Below are 16,110 nucleotides of genomic sequence, written 5' to 3' on the forward strand. Positions count from 1 at the left end.
GGTGGCGCAAAGCACCAGGACCTGCGTAAGGATCCCGGTTTGAGCTCCCGCTCCCCACCTGCAGGGGAGTCACTTCACAAACAGTGAAGCAGGTCTGCAGGTGTCTATCTTTCTCTCCCACTTTCTGTCTTCCCTCCTCACTATTGCTCTCTGTCCTATCCAACAACGACGATATCGATATCAATAACAACAACAATAATAACTACAACAATGCAACAACAAGGGCAACAAAAGGAAATAAATAAATATTAAAAAAAGAAATAAAAATAAATAAATAAATAAATGTTTTCTAGAAAGACATCACCAAGGTATTGGTTTTTAAAAAGTGATTTGGGGGCAGGCAAAATAGATCACTAGGATGGTGAGCAGCTTCACCATATGTGCAAACCAGGCTTGAGCATAGGCCCCACCTCATTAGAGGAAACTCCAGTGCTGTAGTGTTTTCCTCTCCTCCTCTCCTCTTCTCTTTTTTTTTTATATTTATTTTATTTATTTATTCCCTTTTGTTGCCCTTGTTGTTTTTTTTTTTATTGTTGTAGTTATTATTGTTGTTGTCGTTGTTGGATAGGACAGAGAGAAATGGAGAGAGGAGGGGAAGACAGAGAGGAGGAGAGAAAGATAGACACCTGCAGACCTGCTTCACCGCCTGTGAAGCGACTCCCCTGCAGGTGGAGAGCCGGGGTTCAAACCAGGATCCTTATGCCGGTCCTTGTGCTTTGCGCCACCTGCGCTTAACCCACTGAGCTACAGCCCGACTCCCTCCTCTTCTCTTTATATCTATCTATCTATCTATCTATCTATCTATCTATCTATCTATCTCTCTTTCTATCTCTGAAACATCAACCCAGAGCAGTGAAACCCCAGCAGCAACAACAACAAAATGTAATGTTGATTTCCTTCCTTATTTTCTGAAATGTTCTGCTATGTAGTATTGTTATTTTTCTCATTGGAAAAGTATAAAAAGTCTTTCCTAAATGTTCTCCCAGAGCAGTGGGAGAGGATAAAGGGGCGAGGTTGAGGGCACTGGGGCTACACACAGAAGGAAAGAGGACAGAGGTGAGGCTGAGGGACACACTCAAAGGAAGCACTTGCTTCAACAATGGTGCCCACATGAGACCAGGAGAGAGAAGAGTGTCCACCCTGCCTGCATGCCCACCCAGGTGCACAAGGCATTCCCAACAGCCCCAGAGGCCCTGTACACAGAGAGAAGTCTGCTCAGTTCTAAGAAACTCAAGGGCCCATGGATGCCAGCCTGGCCCTTTCTCAATAGCCTTCCTCCCCGTAAGAGACAGCTGGCTCCCAAGAAAAAGACAATATACAAGGGCTGTGTGCAGGTGTCAAGAGGGTAAACAGCAAATAGTTATGGTGAGGTAATTCACACAAGCCCAGTGTCCAAAGGCAGGTGATCAGGGAGCAGGATGTACAAGGCCACAGCAGTTGGCCACAGAGAGGAAGGGGACTATGACCAGACTCAGAGTGCATGAACTTGAAGACAGCTAGCTCACTGGAAGAAGCCAGTAATGAAAGGCTGTGGCATGAAGGATGCAAAATCTGTAACACAGGCAGATCTAGAGACACAGAAAGTCACTTGATAATTGCTGGGAAGGAAAGGAAGAGAAGCAGCACTGCTGGTGGGGGTGGGCTTTCTTTGCAGAATGCAACAATGTTCCAGAACTAAATTGTTGCACAATTCTTTGAATATACTAAAAACAGTAACAACACTGAACTCTATGGTGGGGTGGTACAGGGGACTGAGCCTGGGACCTTAGAACCTCAGGCATAAGAGTCTTTTTGCATAATCACCACGTTGTCTCCTCAGCCCTTGAATTCTACACTTTAAGAAGGTGAATTGGGGGTGGGGGGGCAGGCGGTAGCGCACCAAGTAAAGCATACACAGTACAGAGCAAGGACCCGGGTTCAAGCCCCCAGTCCCCACCTGCAAGGGAAAGCTTCACGAGTGGTGAAGCAGGGCTGCAGCTGCCTGTCTTTCCCGCTCTGTCTCCTTCTCTTTTCTGAATTTCTCTGTCTCTAACAAATAATAATAAAAAAATAAGGTGAATTTGATTGCATATAAACTGCGTCTCATAAAAAAATTAAAGTAGGGTCGGGCGGTAGCTCAGCAGGTTAAGCGCATGTGGCGCAAAGCACGAGGATCCCGGTTCGAGCCCCAACTCCCCACCTGCAGGGGAGTCGCTTCACAAGTGAAGCAGGTCTACAGGTCTCTATCTTTCTCTCCCCCTCTCTGTCTTCCTTTCCTCTCTCCATTTCTCTCTGTCCTATCCAACAACGAACGACATCAACAACAACAATAATAACCAAAGCAGGGCTACAACAACAAGGGCAACAAAGGGGGGGGGGGATGGCCTCCAGGAGCAGTGGATTCATGGTGCAGGCACTGAGCCCCAGCAATAACCCTGGGGGCAAAAAAAATAAAATAAAATAAATGTTTTTTTTAAAGAATGCAGTGATCCAGAAGGTTGGCACAGTTAGACTGCAAGCATGAGGTTCTGAGTGTTACTTGCAGCTTCACGTGTGCCAGAATGATGTTCTGCCCTTCTCTCTTCTCCTTTCTTTCACAAATAAATAAATGAATCTTAAGAAAAAAAATAATACCCACAATGACCCTGGGTCCATGCTCCCAGAGGGATAGAGAATGGGAAAGCTATCAGGGGAGGGGATGGGATATGGAGATTGGGTGGTGGGAACTGTGTGGAGTTGTACCCCTCCTACCCTATGGATTTGTTAATTTATCCTTTCTTAAATAAAAAATAAATTTTAAAAAAAAGTAAAAAAAAAAAAAAGACACTGGGAACAGGCGAGTTTGGGACAGGGGTATTGATGCCTTTACATTGTGCAATGCCTGTTTTCTACTTTCATTATTTTAATAAAGCATTTTACCTAAAACAAAAAAAAGAAAGAAAAAAATAATTCAATTGCCTATCCTTATTTCTTAAGATTTATTTACTTTTTTTTGTAAGAAAAAGAGAACCAGGACATCACTCTGGCACATCAAACACTGTAGATCAAACACAGGACCTCATACTTGAGAATCCAATGCTTTATCTACTGTGTCACCTCCCAGACAGTTATCTTTACTTTATTAAGATTTATTTACTTGTTTGTTTATGAGAAAGCAAGAGCGAGAGCAAGAGAGAGAGAGAGAGACAAAGAGGGAATATACCTAGGTATTACTCTAGCACATGCAATGATGGAGATTAAAGTCAAGACTTCAGGCTTGAGAAGCCAATATTTTATCCACTATGCCACCCCCTGCCCCACCACCACCCGTCCTTATGGATCAACAGTTATGTCTGATCAGGAATGGCTAAATAGCCTCAGCAGCAAACCTGCCCCCCAGGCAGTGCCAGGCATGCTGGGATCTACTGTGGGTTGTGGTAGTTTTGCTTAAGAGGCTGGAGAGAGCAGTCTGACAAAATCAGCCAATTGGTTCATCAGGTCAGGAGTAAAACAAAAACACTTATGTGGAGTCTGATTCCTCACATGAGATGAATCTAAAACCAAAAGAAAAAAAGAGTAGAGAGAGCCACCAGGAACGTGGCTTTGGGGAAGAAGGGACTGGGTTTGACCCTCAACATCACATGTGACAGAGTGGTACTCTGATCTCGCTCATAAAATGCATAAATAATTTTTAATAAAAGATGGGGGCAGTGGGGCTGGGTGGTGGTGCACCCAGTTGAACACATATGTTACCATGCACAAGGATCCAGGTTTGAACCCCTACTCCTCACCCACATGGGAATGCTTTACAAACAGTGAAGCAAGTCTGCATGTGTCTATCTTTCTCTCTCCCGCTCTATCTCCTTCTCCCCTTTCAATTTCTCTCTGTCTTATTAAATAAAATAGAAAGAAATTTAAAAAAAAAAAAGGAAAAGGAAAATGGCTGCTGGGAGTGGTGGATTCATAGTGCTGGCGTCGATTCCCCAGAGCTAACCCTGGTGGCAATAAATGGGAGGGGCAGGGACATAATTCACCCATGAGAACACACACTTCGCCATGCAAAAGGATCTGGATCTGAGCCCCTGGCACCACAGGGGAGCACCAAATGGGAGCACCATTAATAGCATAAGAGGAAGCTTTGTGAATTGCAGGGCAGAGCTGTCGTGTCTCTCTTTCTCTACATATATATTAATATATTATTTCAATCAATCTATCTCTATCTAAAATGAAAAGGAGGAAAATAGTCCTCCATGAGCAATGGAGCTGAATATATACAGACCAGCAGACCCCACTACCCCAAACCCTGCAGTGACCACCTAGAATGGCCCAGGTCCCAGAATTCTGGCAAGGAGGTGCAGGGAAATATGGGGGACCCCCAGGAAGTAGAAGAGTCTCCTAGGATGAAACATCCAGAAATATACACAGTGCAGGCTGGGGTCCCTGGGGTCCCCTGTGCAAAGCCACAGGCTACAGAGTGACAGAGAAAGACATTGGCAAGAAGATAGAAGGGACCTCTCTGCTCAGTCCCCTAGGGCAGAAGGATCAAGGAAATTGCCTCAGTGACAAAGGGACACACTGCCTGAGCACCCCCACCCCCGACCTGGCCCTTCTGGGAAAAGGTTTTCTTAGAGGCCCCCTGTGTAGAAATGGCCCTGACTCAAAACCCCCTTTTCAGATGCCCTGAATTCTTCACAAGGAGAGAGCAGTTCACAAACACAGGATAGCTCCTTATAGAAAATGCCAGAAAAGACAAGAGACAAGAAACACCCTCCAAGGTCAACACACACACACACACACACACACACACACACACACACCTTACTCCCCACCCCAGGCACCAAGCAACTTCTTCCTCTTCCCTGAGTACAGAATTGGCACTATCATTCCCTGTCTATGAGAGTCCCAGTTCCAGGGCCATGGAGAACCAGCATTGTGCTATTCCTGTGAATCCTATGTCTTCTTTCCTCTTTTTTTATTTATTTTTTATTTGTGATTAATAGTAGGTTAGAAGACTGTGAGATTACAGTGTAGAGTTCCGTACCACACCCACCTTATTTATTTATTTATTTATTTTTATTTATAGAAAGGAAACATTGACAAAAACCATAGGATAAGAGGGGTACAACTCCACACAGTTCCCACCACCAGAACTCCATATCCCATACCCTCCCAATAGCTTTCGTATTCTTTATCCCTCTGAGAGTATGGACCCAGGGTCATTATGGGGTGCAGAAGGTGGAAGGTCTGACTTCTGTCATTACTTCCCCGCTAAACATGGGCATTTACAGGTTGATCCATACTCCCAGCCTGTCTCTCTTTTTCCCTAGTGGGGCAGGGCTCTGGGTAAGTGGGGATCTTGGGAAGCGGGGCTCCAGGACACATTGGTGGCGTCATCTGCCCAGGGAAGTCCGGCTGGCATCATATTAGCATCTGGAACCTGGTGGCTAAAAAAAGAGTTAACATGTAAACCCAAACAAATTGTTGACTAATCATGAACCTAAAGGCTAAAATAGTTCAGATGAAGAGTTGGGGGATCTCCGTTTTGTAGATAGTTAGTAGGCCTATTTTAGTTATATTCCAAAGGGCCCATGACTATACTAGTTTTTTTATTTTTATTTATAAAAAGGAAACACTGACAAAAACCATAGGATAAGGGGGATACAACTCCACATAATTCCCACCACCAGAACTCTACATCCCATTCTACCCATCCCCTGACAGCTTTCCTAGTCTTTTTTTAAATTTTTATATTTATTTATTTTTCCCTTTTGTTGCCCTTGTCTTTATTTTGTAATTATTATTGTTGTTGTTACTGATGTCATTGTTGCTGGACAGGACAGAGAGAAATGGAGAGAAGAGGGGAAGACAGAGAGGGAGAAAGACACCTGCAGACCTGCTTCACGGCTTGTGAAGCAACTTCCCTGCAGGTGGGGAGCCGGGGACTCAAACTGGGATACTTATGCCAGTCCTTGTGCTTTGAGCCACATGCACTTAACCCACTGCACTACTGCCCGACTCCCACTTTCCTATTCTTTATCCCTCTGGAGTATGGACCTAGGGTCACTATGAGGTGCACAAGGTGGAAGGTCTGGCTCTGTAATTACTTCCCCATTGAACATGGGTGTTGACAGGTGGATCCATACTCCCAGCCTGTTTCTCTCTTTCCCTAGTGGGGCAGGGCTCTGGGGAACTGGGGCTCCAGGACATATTGGTGGGGTCATCTGCCCAGGAAAGTTCTGTTGGCATCATGTTAGCATCTGGAACCTGGTGGCTGAAAAAGTGTTAAGATCTAGAGCCAAACAATATTTATTTATTTTTAACCAGAGAACTGCTCAGCTATGGCTTCTGTGGTGCCAGGGATTGAATGTGGGATTTTAGAGACTCGGGCATGAATCTTTTGCATGACCACTATACTATCTTTAATTTTCATAACTCTCATGATGAATATGCTTTTTTTTTCAAGATGGGGGTGTGAATGGCTTGCTTTGTTACATTTTAAAGTTGAAAAGCATGACTCCAGGCTGGGGAGACAGCAAAGTGGTTCTGCAAAAGACTTGTATCTGAGGCTCTTGAGCTCCCAGGTTCAATCCCCAGTACAACCATAAACCAGAGTTGAGTAGTGCTCTGGATTTAAAAAGAGAGAAAGAAAGAGGGCTGCAGGGGGGTCGGGCGGTGGCGCAGTGGGTTAAGCGCATGTGGCGCAAAGCGCAGGGACCAGCGTAAGGATCCCGGTTCGAGCCCCCGGCTCCCCACCTGCAGGGGAGTCACTTCACAGGTGGTGAAGCAGGTCTGCAGGTGTCCATCTTTCTCTCCCCTTCTCTGTCTTCCCCTCCTCTCTCCATTTCTCTCTGTCCTATCCAACAACGAATTGCGTCAACAAGGGCAATAATAATAGCCACAACGAAGCTACAACAAGGGCAACAAAAGGGGGGAAAAAATGGCCTCCAGGAGCGGTGGATTCATGGTGCAGGCACCGAGCCCAGCAATAACCCTGGAGGAGGAAAAAAAAAAAAAAAAAGAGAGGGCTGCAGAGAGAGCATAATGGTTATGCTTTCATGCCTGAGGCTCCACAGTCCCAGGTTTAGTCCCTCAAACTACCAAAAGCCAGAGTTGAGCAGTGCTCTTCTCCTCCTTCTCCTTCTCCTTCTCCTCCTTCTCCTTCTCCTTCTCTTCTCCTCCTTCTCCTCCTCCTCCTTCTCCTTCTTCTCTCTCTCTCTCTCTCTCTCTCATTAAAATATATGTTTGGAAAGAAAGGGAGTGAGGAAGGAAGGATGGAAGAAAGGAAGGAAGGAAGGAAGGAAGGAAGGAAGGAAGGAAGGAAGGAAAGAAGGAAGGGGCCAGGTGGTGGCACACCTGGTTGAAAGCACATGCTACCATGCACAAGGACCTGGGTTCAAGCCCCCAGCCCTCACCTGCAGGAAAGCTTCACAAGCACTGAAGCAGTGATGCAGGTGTCTTTCTTTTTCACCCTTTCTCAGTTTCTCTGTCTCCATCCAATCAATAAATAAATTTTTAAAAGAAAGAAGAAAAACATGACTCCAGCACAGCAGCTGCCCAGCCTGGGCACAGCCCCAGACAGAAGGAGCTCTGCCCAGCTGGGGTGTTGCCAGCTGGCTCCCATCCTCCAGTGTTCTTCCTCCCACTGCCTCCTTTAAAAGCTCCCCACAACCAGAGGCCACCACCTGTCACCAGCTGCCACCGCCACCATGCGCTGTCTCACCAGCCTTGCTCTCACCCTGCTCGCCCTGAAGGCCACCTTTGCTCTGGCCCCTGCCAGCAATCTGCCAGGTATGCTGGGCTGCCCGTGGAGCCCAGGAAGGTCCTTCATGCCTCCCTCCACTGGATGCACCCAAAATATTAGCCGCACTGGAAGTCTGAATAAAAGGTCCCCCTGTAGGGACAGGGGGTAGAGGTGGGCAGAGCTCAGAGATTCCCACAGATAGGAGGCTCAGCTGCAGAACCAAGCTGGTCCTGCCCTGCTATCATCCACAGCCAGGGCAGAAGTAACCAGGCTTGTGTACCTTAGGGTTGGGGAGCACACCCAAGCCTATGACACTGCACCCTGATTCCCCCCCCCTCTCTTCTCCCTCTCCCTCTCTCTCTCTCTGTCTGTCTCTCCAGAGCACTACTCAGTTCTGGTGGTGCTGGGGACTGAGCTGGGACATTGGAGCCTCAAGCATGAGAGTTTATTTACATACCACTATGCTATCTACCCCCGCCCCACCCAGATTTTCTTTAAAGATGTATTTATTTACCTGAGGCTCCGAAGTCCTAGGTTCAATCCCCTGAACCACCATAAGCCAGAGCTGATGGGTAAGTGCTTTGATTAAAAAGTATAATAAAATATATAATTATTAGAGTGAGAAAAAGAATATATATATATTTGATACCAAGGGTCCAACTCAAGACCTCATGCCTGAAGATCTAAGCCTCCATCCATGATACCCTCTCCTAGACAGTGCTCCCAGTTTTCATAGCTGCCCCATATTTTGACAGCCAAGTCCTATTTCTGGTGGTTCTTTACAAACAACATACTGAGGTATGGGTGTCAAACTCCCAGCAACTCCCAGGCTTGCCTCTTCTTGCTCTTTCCCTGATGTCGCTCAGGTGGAGTGGTAAGGGGGGAGGGGGTGGTTCTGACCCAGCCTCCACATCCACCCTCATACCTGCCCACCTCTCCCGTGTGCAGGGCAGGTGGCTGTGTGCCCGGCCTTCAGCAGCGAGCTCAGCTCTTCTGAGGAGAAGCCCTGTGCCAAGCCTTGCCAGAGTGATGAGAACTGTACACAAGGAGCCAAGTGCTGTGCCCGTGCCTGCGGCCTGACCTGTGTCGCCCCTCTGATAGGTAACGGGGTCCTCCCTGTGCCCCCACACCACACCCTGGGGGGGGAGGAGCCAGTCTGCCTCAAGGTGTACCCCAAAGAGCCCAGCAGTGACACACCCAGTTGAGGGCACACCTTACCATGCTCAAGGACCCAGATTCAAGCTCCCCCCCACCTGTCGGGAGGAAGCTTCACAAGCAGGTCTACAGGCAGGTGTCTATCTATCTATCTATCTGTCTCCTCCCCTCTCAATTTCTCTGCCCTATCAAATAAAAATAGAAAGAAAAAAATGGGAAAATGGCCTCGAGGAGCAGTAGACTGGAGCCCTAACAATAACCATAGTAGTCTAGTATTAGAAAGAAAAGATGTCATGCAGTGGTGCACCTGATTAAGCACACCTTAACATGTGCAAGGACCCAAGTTCAAGTCCTCACTCCCCACTTGCAGGGGGAAAATCTTCACAAGCAGTGAAGCAGGTCTGTAGGTGTCTGTCTTTCTCCTTCTCTATCTCCCCCTCCCCTCCCAATTTCTCTCTGTCTTATCAAATAAAAAAGGAATTAAACATTTTTTCAAGCTTAAAGGCTGCACCCTAAGTCAGCACAGCCTGCTGCTCTCAGGGAGACCCCCCAGCACCCAGGTGAACCTGCCCCTCCCCCACCTGTTCACTGTGGGGGAGAGGGTCGCCCTGCCAGGAGACCTTGCAGCAGGGTGGCCAGGCTAGGCCAGTAGGTGAAACTGAGCTGGGTCTCCCCTAGTTCCAGCACCCAAGGCCGGCCACTGCCCAGCAGTGCAGGCTGCCCAACCCACCCAGCCCTGCCTGGAGAGCACTGAGTGCACCCGGGATGAGCACTGTAAGAACCACAAGAAGTGCTGCTTCAGCCACTGTGCCATGAGGTGTCTGGATCCCACAGCAGGTATGGCCAAGGCCCCTCTCCCCCAGGAAGCACCTTGAAGATGGGAGTGTTCTCCTCGGCCTGCCCTGACTATGGCCACCCCCTCATAGCCTAAGGGGTAGCGAAATGCAAGAGGAGGGAGGGGCCTCGGGATGGCTCTGTGGGGCCTCTCTGGGCACCTGGTGGTGGCTTCTGGGGTTCATCGGGTGTCAGGTGACTGAGGGTCGAGATTTACTGGGCCAGGCACAAGGCCTGTGTGGGAGTCACTTCCCCTTTGAAAGCAGCTGGGCTCCCAGGTCTGTGAAAAGGGAGTCTGGTCATGGGTGATGCTGAGTGCCGGAAAGATGGGTGTGAGGGCTCACCAACTCTGACCCCTCCATGTTCCCTTCAGAGGAGCCCCTTCAGTGAATGGTCTTCCCAGGGAACCCCAGCTGTCTGGAGAGGCCCTCAAGTCTCCAATTTCAAGAGCAGAAGATGCCTCCTACCTGCTACTAATAAAGAAAAAAAAATCATTTTACATCTGTCTGTCCATCTGTATGTCCTGGGACTGTGCAGGGAAGGACAAACCCAGATGTCCTGGGCAAACTATGAAAATGGGTTCTGGGGCCAGGTGGTGGCACACCTGGTTGCACACACACATTACAGTATGCAAGACTAGGGTTCAAACCCTAGCTCCCTACCTGCAGGGGGGAAGATTCATCAGTGGTGAAGCAGAGCTGCTGGTGCGTCTCTTTCTCCCTCTCCTTCTACCTCTTTACTTCCCCTCCCCTCTCAAATACTCTCTGTCACTATCCAAAATAATTTTTTAAATATTTGAAAAAATAGGAGGGCAAACAGGCAGTGGAGCAACTGGTTAAGCGTACATAGTAGTTAGCATAAGGACTTGTGTAAGGATCTAGGTTTGAACTCCAGCTCCCCATTTGCAAGGGGATGCTTCACAAGTGAAGGAGGTCTGCAGAGGTCTTTCTCTCTCCCTCTCTATCTCCCCCTCCACTCTCAATTTCTCTCTGTCTAGTCTAATAAAATGGGGGGGGGGGGGGTGGCCACTAGGAGCAGTGGATTCATAGTGCCAGCACAGAGGCCCAGCAATAATCCTGGAGGAGAAAAAAAGAAAGAAAGGGAAAAAACAGGAGATTTCATCTTGTGACAAGTGCTTGGTTAGGAAGGCAGGCTCAAGGAGTAGGAGAGCCAACAATATAGCTCATCTCAATAATGTGTCTTCTTTTCCCTATGTTGGACCCAGGTTCAAGTCAGGTTCCCACTGCACTGAAAAAAAAAAATTCCCACCATCATCTCTGTCTCTCATTTTCTGTTTTTAAATGTTTATTTATTTATTTATTTTATAGGACAAAGAGAAACTGAGAGAGGTGTAGGGGATAGAAAGAGAGATATACACCTGCAGCCCTGCTTTATCACTCATGAAGCTTCCTCCCACGGAAGGGAATCGGGGTCTGAAACCAGGTCCTTGAACATGGTAACATGTGCACTCAACTGCATGCACCACCATCTGCTCCCCTCCCACCCCACCCCCCTTTCTGTCAGAAAAAGTCAGCCTAGAATGGTGAAGCCCCAGTAACAACAACAAAACAAAATAAAATAAAACAGAACTAGAGGTCATAGTCATGTCTCTGGCCTGGACAGAGCTCATAGAGCCCTGTGCCCAGAACGAGGACAAAGTCTTGTGCCACAGCATGTGGCTCAGTTTCCATCACCCACAGTTTATGTGGCCTCATTCTGTCACAGACTTTGCATAGTTAAGTCATTGAGCACTTCAGACCCTCAGCACAGGCCAATGTGCCACCTCAGGTGCCTGGAAGGGTAGCCAAATGTGGGGGGTCCCCAAAGTGTGTTTGCCTCCCCGGTGGGGGCAGCATCACCCAAGGGCAAATTCTCCTGCCAATAGACCTGCAGTTAAAAAGGTAGAGTGGGAGTTGGAGAGATAGCATAATGGTTATGCAAAAAGACTCTCATGCCTGAAGCACCAAAGGTCTCAGGTTCAATCCTCAAAACCACCATAATAAGTCTGTACTTAGCAGTGCTCTGTACTTTGCTCACCAACCCTCCAGCAGCAAGTCCTGAGCCAGGAGCCATGGTACAGAGTCCCCAGATCTCTGGTGTTGTAAATGTCCAGGGAAGTTTGTCAAAGTGAATGCAGACTCCAGAAGTTTTCTAGCAGATCCTAAGTAAGGGTTAGAGGCACTGGGCCTGGTGAAGTGTCAGACACTGAAGCTAGGTAGGATCATGCCCTGGCAAGGTACCCAAGGCCCACCTACAGCAGAGCTGGGGACTGGCTATGCCCACCAGAGATGCAGGCCAGGAGTCATGGCACCGGGGTAGGACTGGGCTGCTCTCAGAAGCACCTGGCTACAGATGGCTGGGTCTGCAAGGTGGCTGGTGCCTCACACCCAGGTCCCAGTACCAGTAACCTGTCCACTGCAGCACAGGGCCAGTGTCTGTTCCCAGAAGCCTCTGAGGTATGTGCCCTCTGCCACTTGTCCTCATCCTGATCTCTGTGACACTCAGTAAAAAGTGCCTTGGAAACAGGCCAATGTGGAGGGTGACACCTCTCACTAAGATGCCCTAGGAGACCAGCCTAGGGACTGCGAAGGCACTGCAGGTGGTGGGGAGAAATATCCCTGAAAATTAGCAAATAAAGAAAGCAGATGGGTTTCACCTGCTAGCATAGATGCCCAAAGTCCACCCCCAACATACCCAGGCAGTGTGAACAGAACAGATGCCCCTCCTGCAGCCCCTCCTTGAGCTGAGCAGGCACAAGTCCTGCCTCTGTGTGCCCAGCCAGCCTGCGTTTGTGTGCAGAGAAATGGGACACAGGCCTTTGGTGACAACCCCTCTGTCTCCCAGTGCTTGACTCATTCATGGGCCATGGAGAGCAGGTGGGCCCATGGCCCTGGGGCTGCAAAGACTATAAATGATATAAATGATATAACTAGGACTTTCCAGGAACAGTATGATCTCAAATATCCAACCTATTATCTCTGTAAACCTGTCATTATTAATGCTGGTATATATATATTTATGGTACCAGGAATGGAACCTGGGAACCCACCTATACCAGGCATGTACTTTAATGCTAAGGTGTTTTTAAAAGGAGGGCGATCAAAAAGGAGCTTGTCGTAATTGAAATAATAGAGTCATGGGGGGGGGCGATGGTGGCACACCTGATTGAGCACACATGCTACAATGCACAAGGACCCAGGTTCAAGCCCCCGGTCCCCACCTGCAAGGGGAAAGCTTCACAAGTAGTGAAGCAGGGCTGCAGGTGTCTTTCTCCCACTCTACCTCTCTCTCCCTTTTCTCGATTTCTCTCTCTATCCAATAAATGAAACATTTTAATAATAAAAATAGTCAAAGAGGGAACTTCCGGAGGTGGGGCTACGAGCAGCAGCAGATCTGTCTCTCTCCTCTCCTCTCCTTTCCCGGATCAACTAGGAATACCAAAGGACACCACCTGGGACCACAACAAGACAGGACTAAAACGACTACAGGAAACCACCAAATCACTGGTGAGTGCAACACACATTGCTGGTGACAGAGAGGAGCCTAGGGAGAGACTTCTTCTTCTTCTAGCGTTTGCCCTTCTTCCGTAGCCAGTCAACAGCATCAGGTTGAGCCTGATGTAAAGTTTCGAGACCTCCTTTGAATCTGGAGAGGTGGCAGTCGTTGACTATGTGGGTCATAGTCTGTCTGTAGCCGCAGGGGCAGTTCGGGTCGTCTCTGGCTCCCCAGCGATGGAACATAGCGGCGCACTGGCCATGGCCTGTTCGATAGCGATTGAGGAGGGCCCAATCATAACGTGCTAGGTCAAAGCCGGGTTGACGCTTGCAGGGGTCTGTGATGAGGTGTTTGTTCTTTACCTCAGCTGACTGTCAGGTCTGTTTCCAAGAGACTGGAACAGAGAAGTTCAGTGTAGGCGTAGGGGACCAGATTGGGTGACAAGACGTCAAGCGTTGAACAGGGTGGGCGAAGATATCCGCATATACTGGCAGGTCCAGTCGAGCGTAGATGTGGGAAATGAACTTAGATGATGCCACATCCCGACGAATATCTGGCGGGGCGATGTTGCTAAGAACTGGCAGCCATGGAACCGGGGTGGAACGGATGGTTATCCTCATGGAGGAATATAATTTGGAATCGACCAAGTGGACATGGGGGCTACGGAACCATACTGGGGCACAGTATTCTGCAGTGGAATAGCATAATGCCAGAGATGATGATCGTAGTGTGGAAGCGCTCGCACCCCATGAGGAGCTGGCCAGTCTCGCAATGATGTTATTCCTCGCGCCCACCTTTGCTGCAGTTTTTATGAGATGTTTGTGAAATGACAGAGTGCGATCGAGAGTAACGCCAAGATAGACTGGCTGGGCTTCATGCCGGATTCTCGTATCGCCAAGCTGCACATTAAGCTCACATGAGGCCGAGGCATGGTGTAGATGGAAAACAGATGATACCGTTTTTTCAGTGCTAGGGATTAGTCGCCATTTTTTTACAGTAATCAGATATCAGAGACATGTCTTTCGTGAGTGTTTCCTCAAGGATGTCGAACTTTGATGCCTGAGTTGCACAGCAGATGTCATCAGCATAGATGAACTTCCTTGAAGAAGTTTCTGGGAGGTCATTGATGTAAATATTAAATAGCGTAGGAGCCAGAACAGAGCCCTGGGGTAGGCCACTTGAGACAAGTCTCCATCTGCTAGACTTGTCACCCAGATGTACCCAGAAACTTCTGTTTTGGAGAAGAAACGATATAGTGTTGGCCACCCATGAAGGCAGGCATCTTGAGATCTTGACTAGGAGACCACGGTGCCAGACCGTGTCATAGGCTGCTGTGAGATCAACAAAGACAGCACCCGTCTTTAAATTCCAGAAGGGAGAGACTAAGTGGCTGGTAACAGTCCGGCGGTTTATCAGTTGAGACACCACCTCCAGTCTGTTCCACCAACAAGGGGACAGCTGAAGGGAGAAGAGGACTCCCCAGAGACTCACCAAGTGCAACTCTGAGTCTCCACTGCTGCTGCCCTCAGAATCTGGAGCAGCAGCAGGGAGGGACACCGGGGGACAGAGATCTAACCAGGAAACTCAGGAGAAGACCTATACCTCAGTGGCATAGCTGTGGGGCTGTGAAAGTCTCTTTGCATAACCACTGGACTATCTCTGCCACACCCTGCCTTATCTCTTGGTCAGGAGTCAGTGATTAAGCTAAGAAGCCTACTTATAGTATAGAAAGCCCTCAGGCTACCATAGCCTACAGAGAAGAAAAAAAAAAAAAAGAGGCTTTTAAATCACTGAGCTCCAACTCAGGGATTAAAATACTATTGAAACAACTGTTAACTTCCACCACTGTGAACCCTTTAATTACCTTACTTAGACACAAGTCAATCCAGGAAATACTGATCAGTAATTTGAAAAGTACTAAGAGAGGGAACTCATGACATAATATATAAAATGGGTAAACCAACAAGAAGAAATATTGGAGAAACTAACCAGGACAACAGTCCAGCTAAAAGCCCCCCAAAGGGTGAAGCACAAAATAACGAGTTCAACATCCAAACATTAGCTAAGGAAATAATCACAGGAGTGAGTAAAGAGTTTAAAAGAATTGTCATCAGAAATACAGGAACAACAAATGAGACCCTGGAAGAAAAAACTATCTCAAGGTTATTAGAGAGCTGAAAGCTGAAATAGCTGACCTAAGAACACAAAGAGCTGAACAAGCTAAAACAGTATCAGAACAGGGAAACAAAATAGGTGAACTCCAGAAAACAGTAGAGGGCAGAGAATAGAATCAATGAGGCTGAAAACAGAATTAGCAAGATCGAGGACGAATTAGAGACAACTAAAAAAGAAGTAAGAGATCTCAAAAAGAGATTAAGAGATGCTGAAAACAACAACAGAGACTTATGTGGTGACTTCAAAAGAAACAATATACACATTACTGGCTTACTGGAGGAAGAAAGAGAGGGAGAGGAAGAAAGCATTCTTCAGGCCATAATAGCTGAAAACTTCTCTAGTCTAGACAACATCAAAGACATAAAGATTCAAGAAGCCCAGAGGGTCCCAAACAGAATTAACCCAGACTTAAAGACACCAAGACACATCATATTTAGAATGGAAAGGAATAAGGATAAAGAAAGGATCCTGAAGGCTGCAAGAGAAAAACAAAGAGTCGCCTACAAAGGAAAACCCATAAGATTAGCAGCTGACTTCTCCACACAAACACTACAGGCCAGAAGAGAATGGCAAGATATCTATAGAGTGCTCAATGAGAAAGGCTTTCAGCCAAGAATACTATATCCTGCTAGACTGTCATTCAGACTAGATGGAGTCATCAAAACCTTCTCAGACAAGCAACAGTTGAAGGAAGCAACTATCACCAAGCCTGCCCTGAAAGAAGTTCTGAAAGGTCTCCTATAAACAATCAG

The 16,110-nt window shown here is 47.7% G+C and overlaps 1 protein-coding gene across 1 annotated transcript; it reads left to right on the forward strand.

Annotated features, from left to right (window-relative positions):
- Positions 1-7,645: 7,645 nt before the first annotated feature.
- Positions 7,646-10,078, forward strand: LOC107522593 (whey acidic protein-like). The gene is made up of 4 exons (XM_016188770.2): positions 7,646-7,746; positions 8,648-8,800; positions 9,533-9,691; positions 10,062-10,078. The coding sequence occupies exons 1-4, from the start codon at positions 7,665-7,667 to the stop codon at positions 10,076-10,078; spliced, it is 411 nt and encodes a 136-aa protein (XP_016044256.2). The 5' UTR covers positions 7,646-7,664.
- Positions 10,079-16,110: the final 6,032 nt, after the last annotated feature.

Source organism: Erinaceus europaeus, chromosome 14, assembly GCF_950295315.1.
Source record: "Erinaceus europaeus chromosome 14, mEriEur2.1, whole genome shotgun sequence".
Lineage (NCBI taxonomy): Eukaryota > Metazoa > Chordata > Mammalia > Eulipotyphla > Erinaceidae > Erinaceus > Erinaceus europaeus.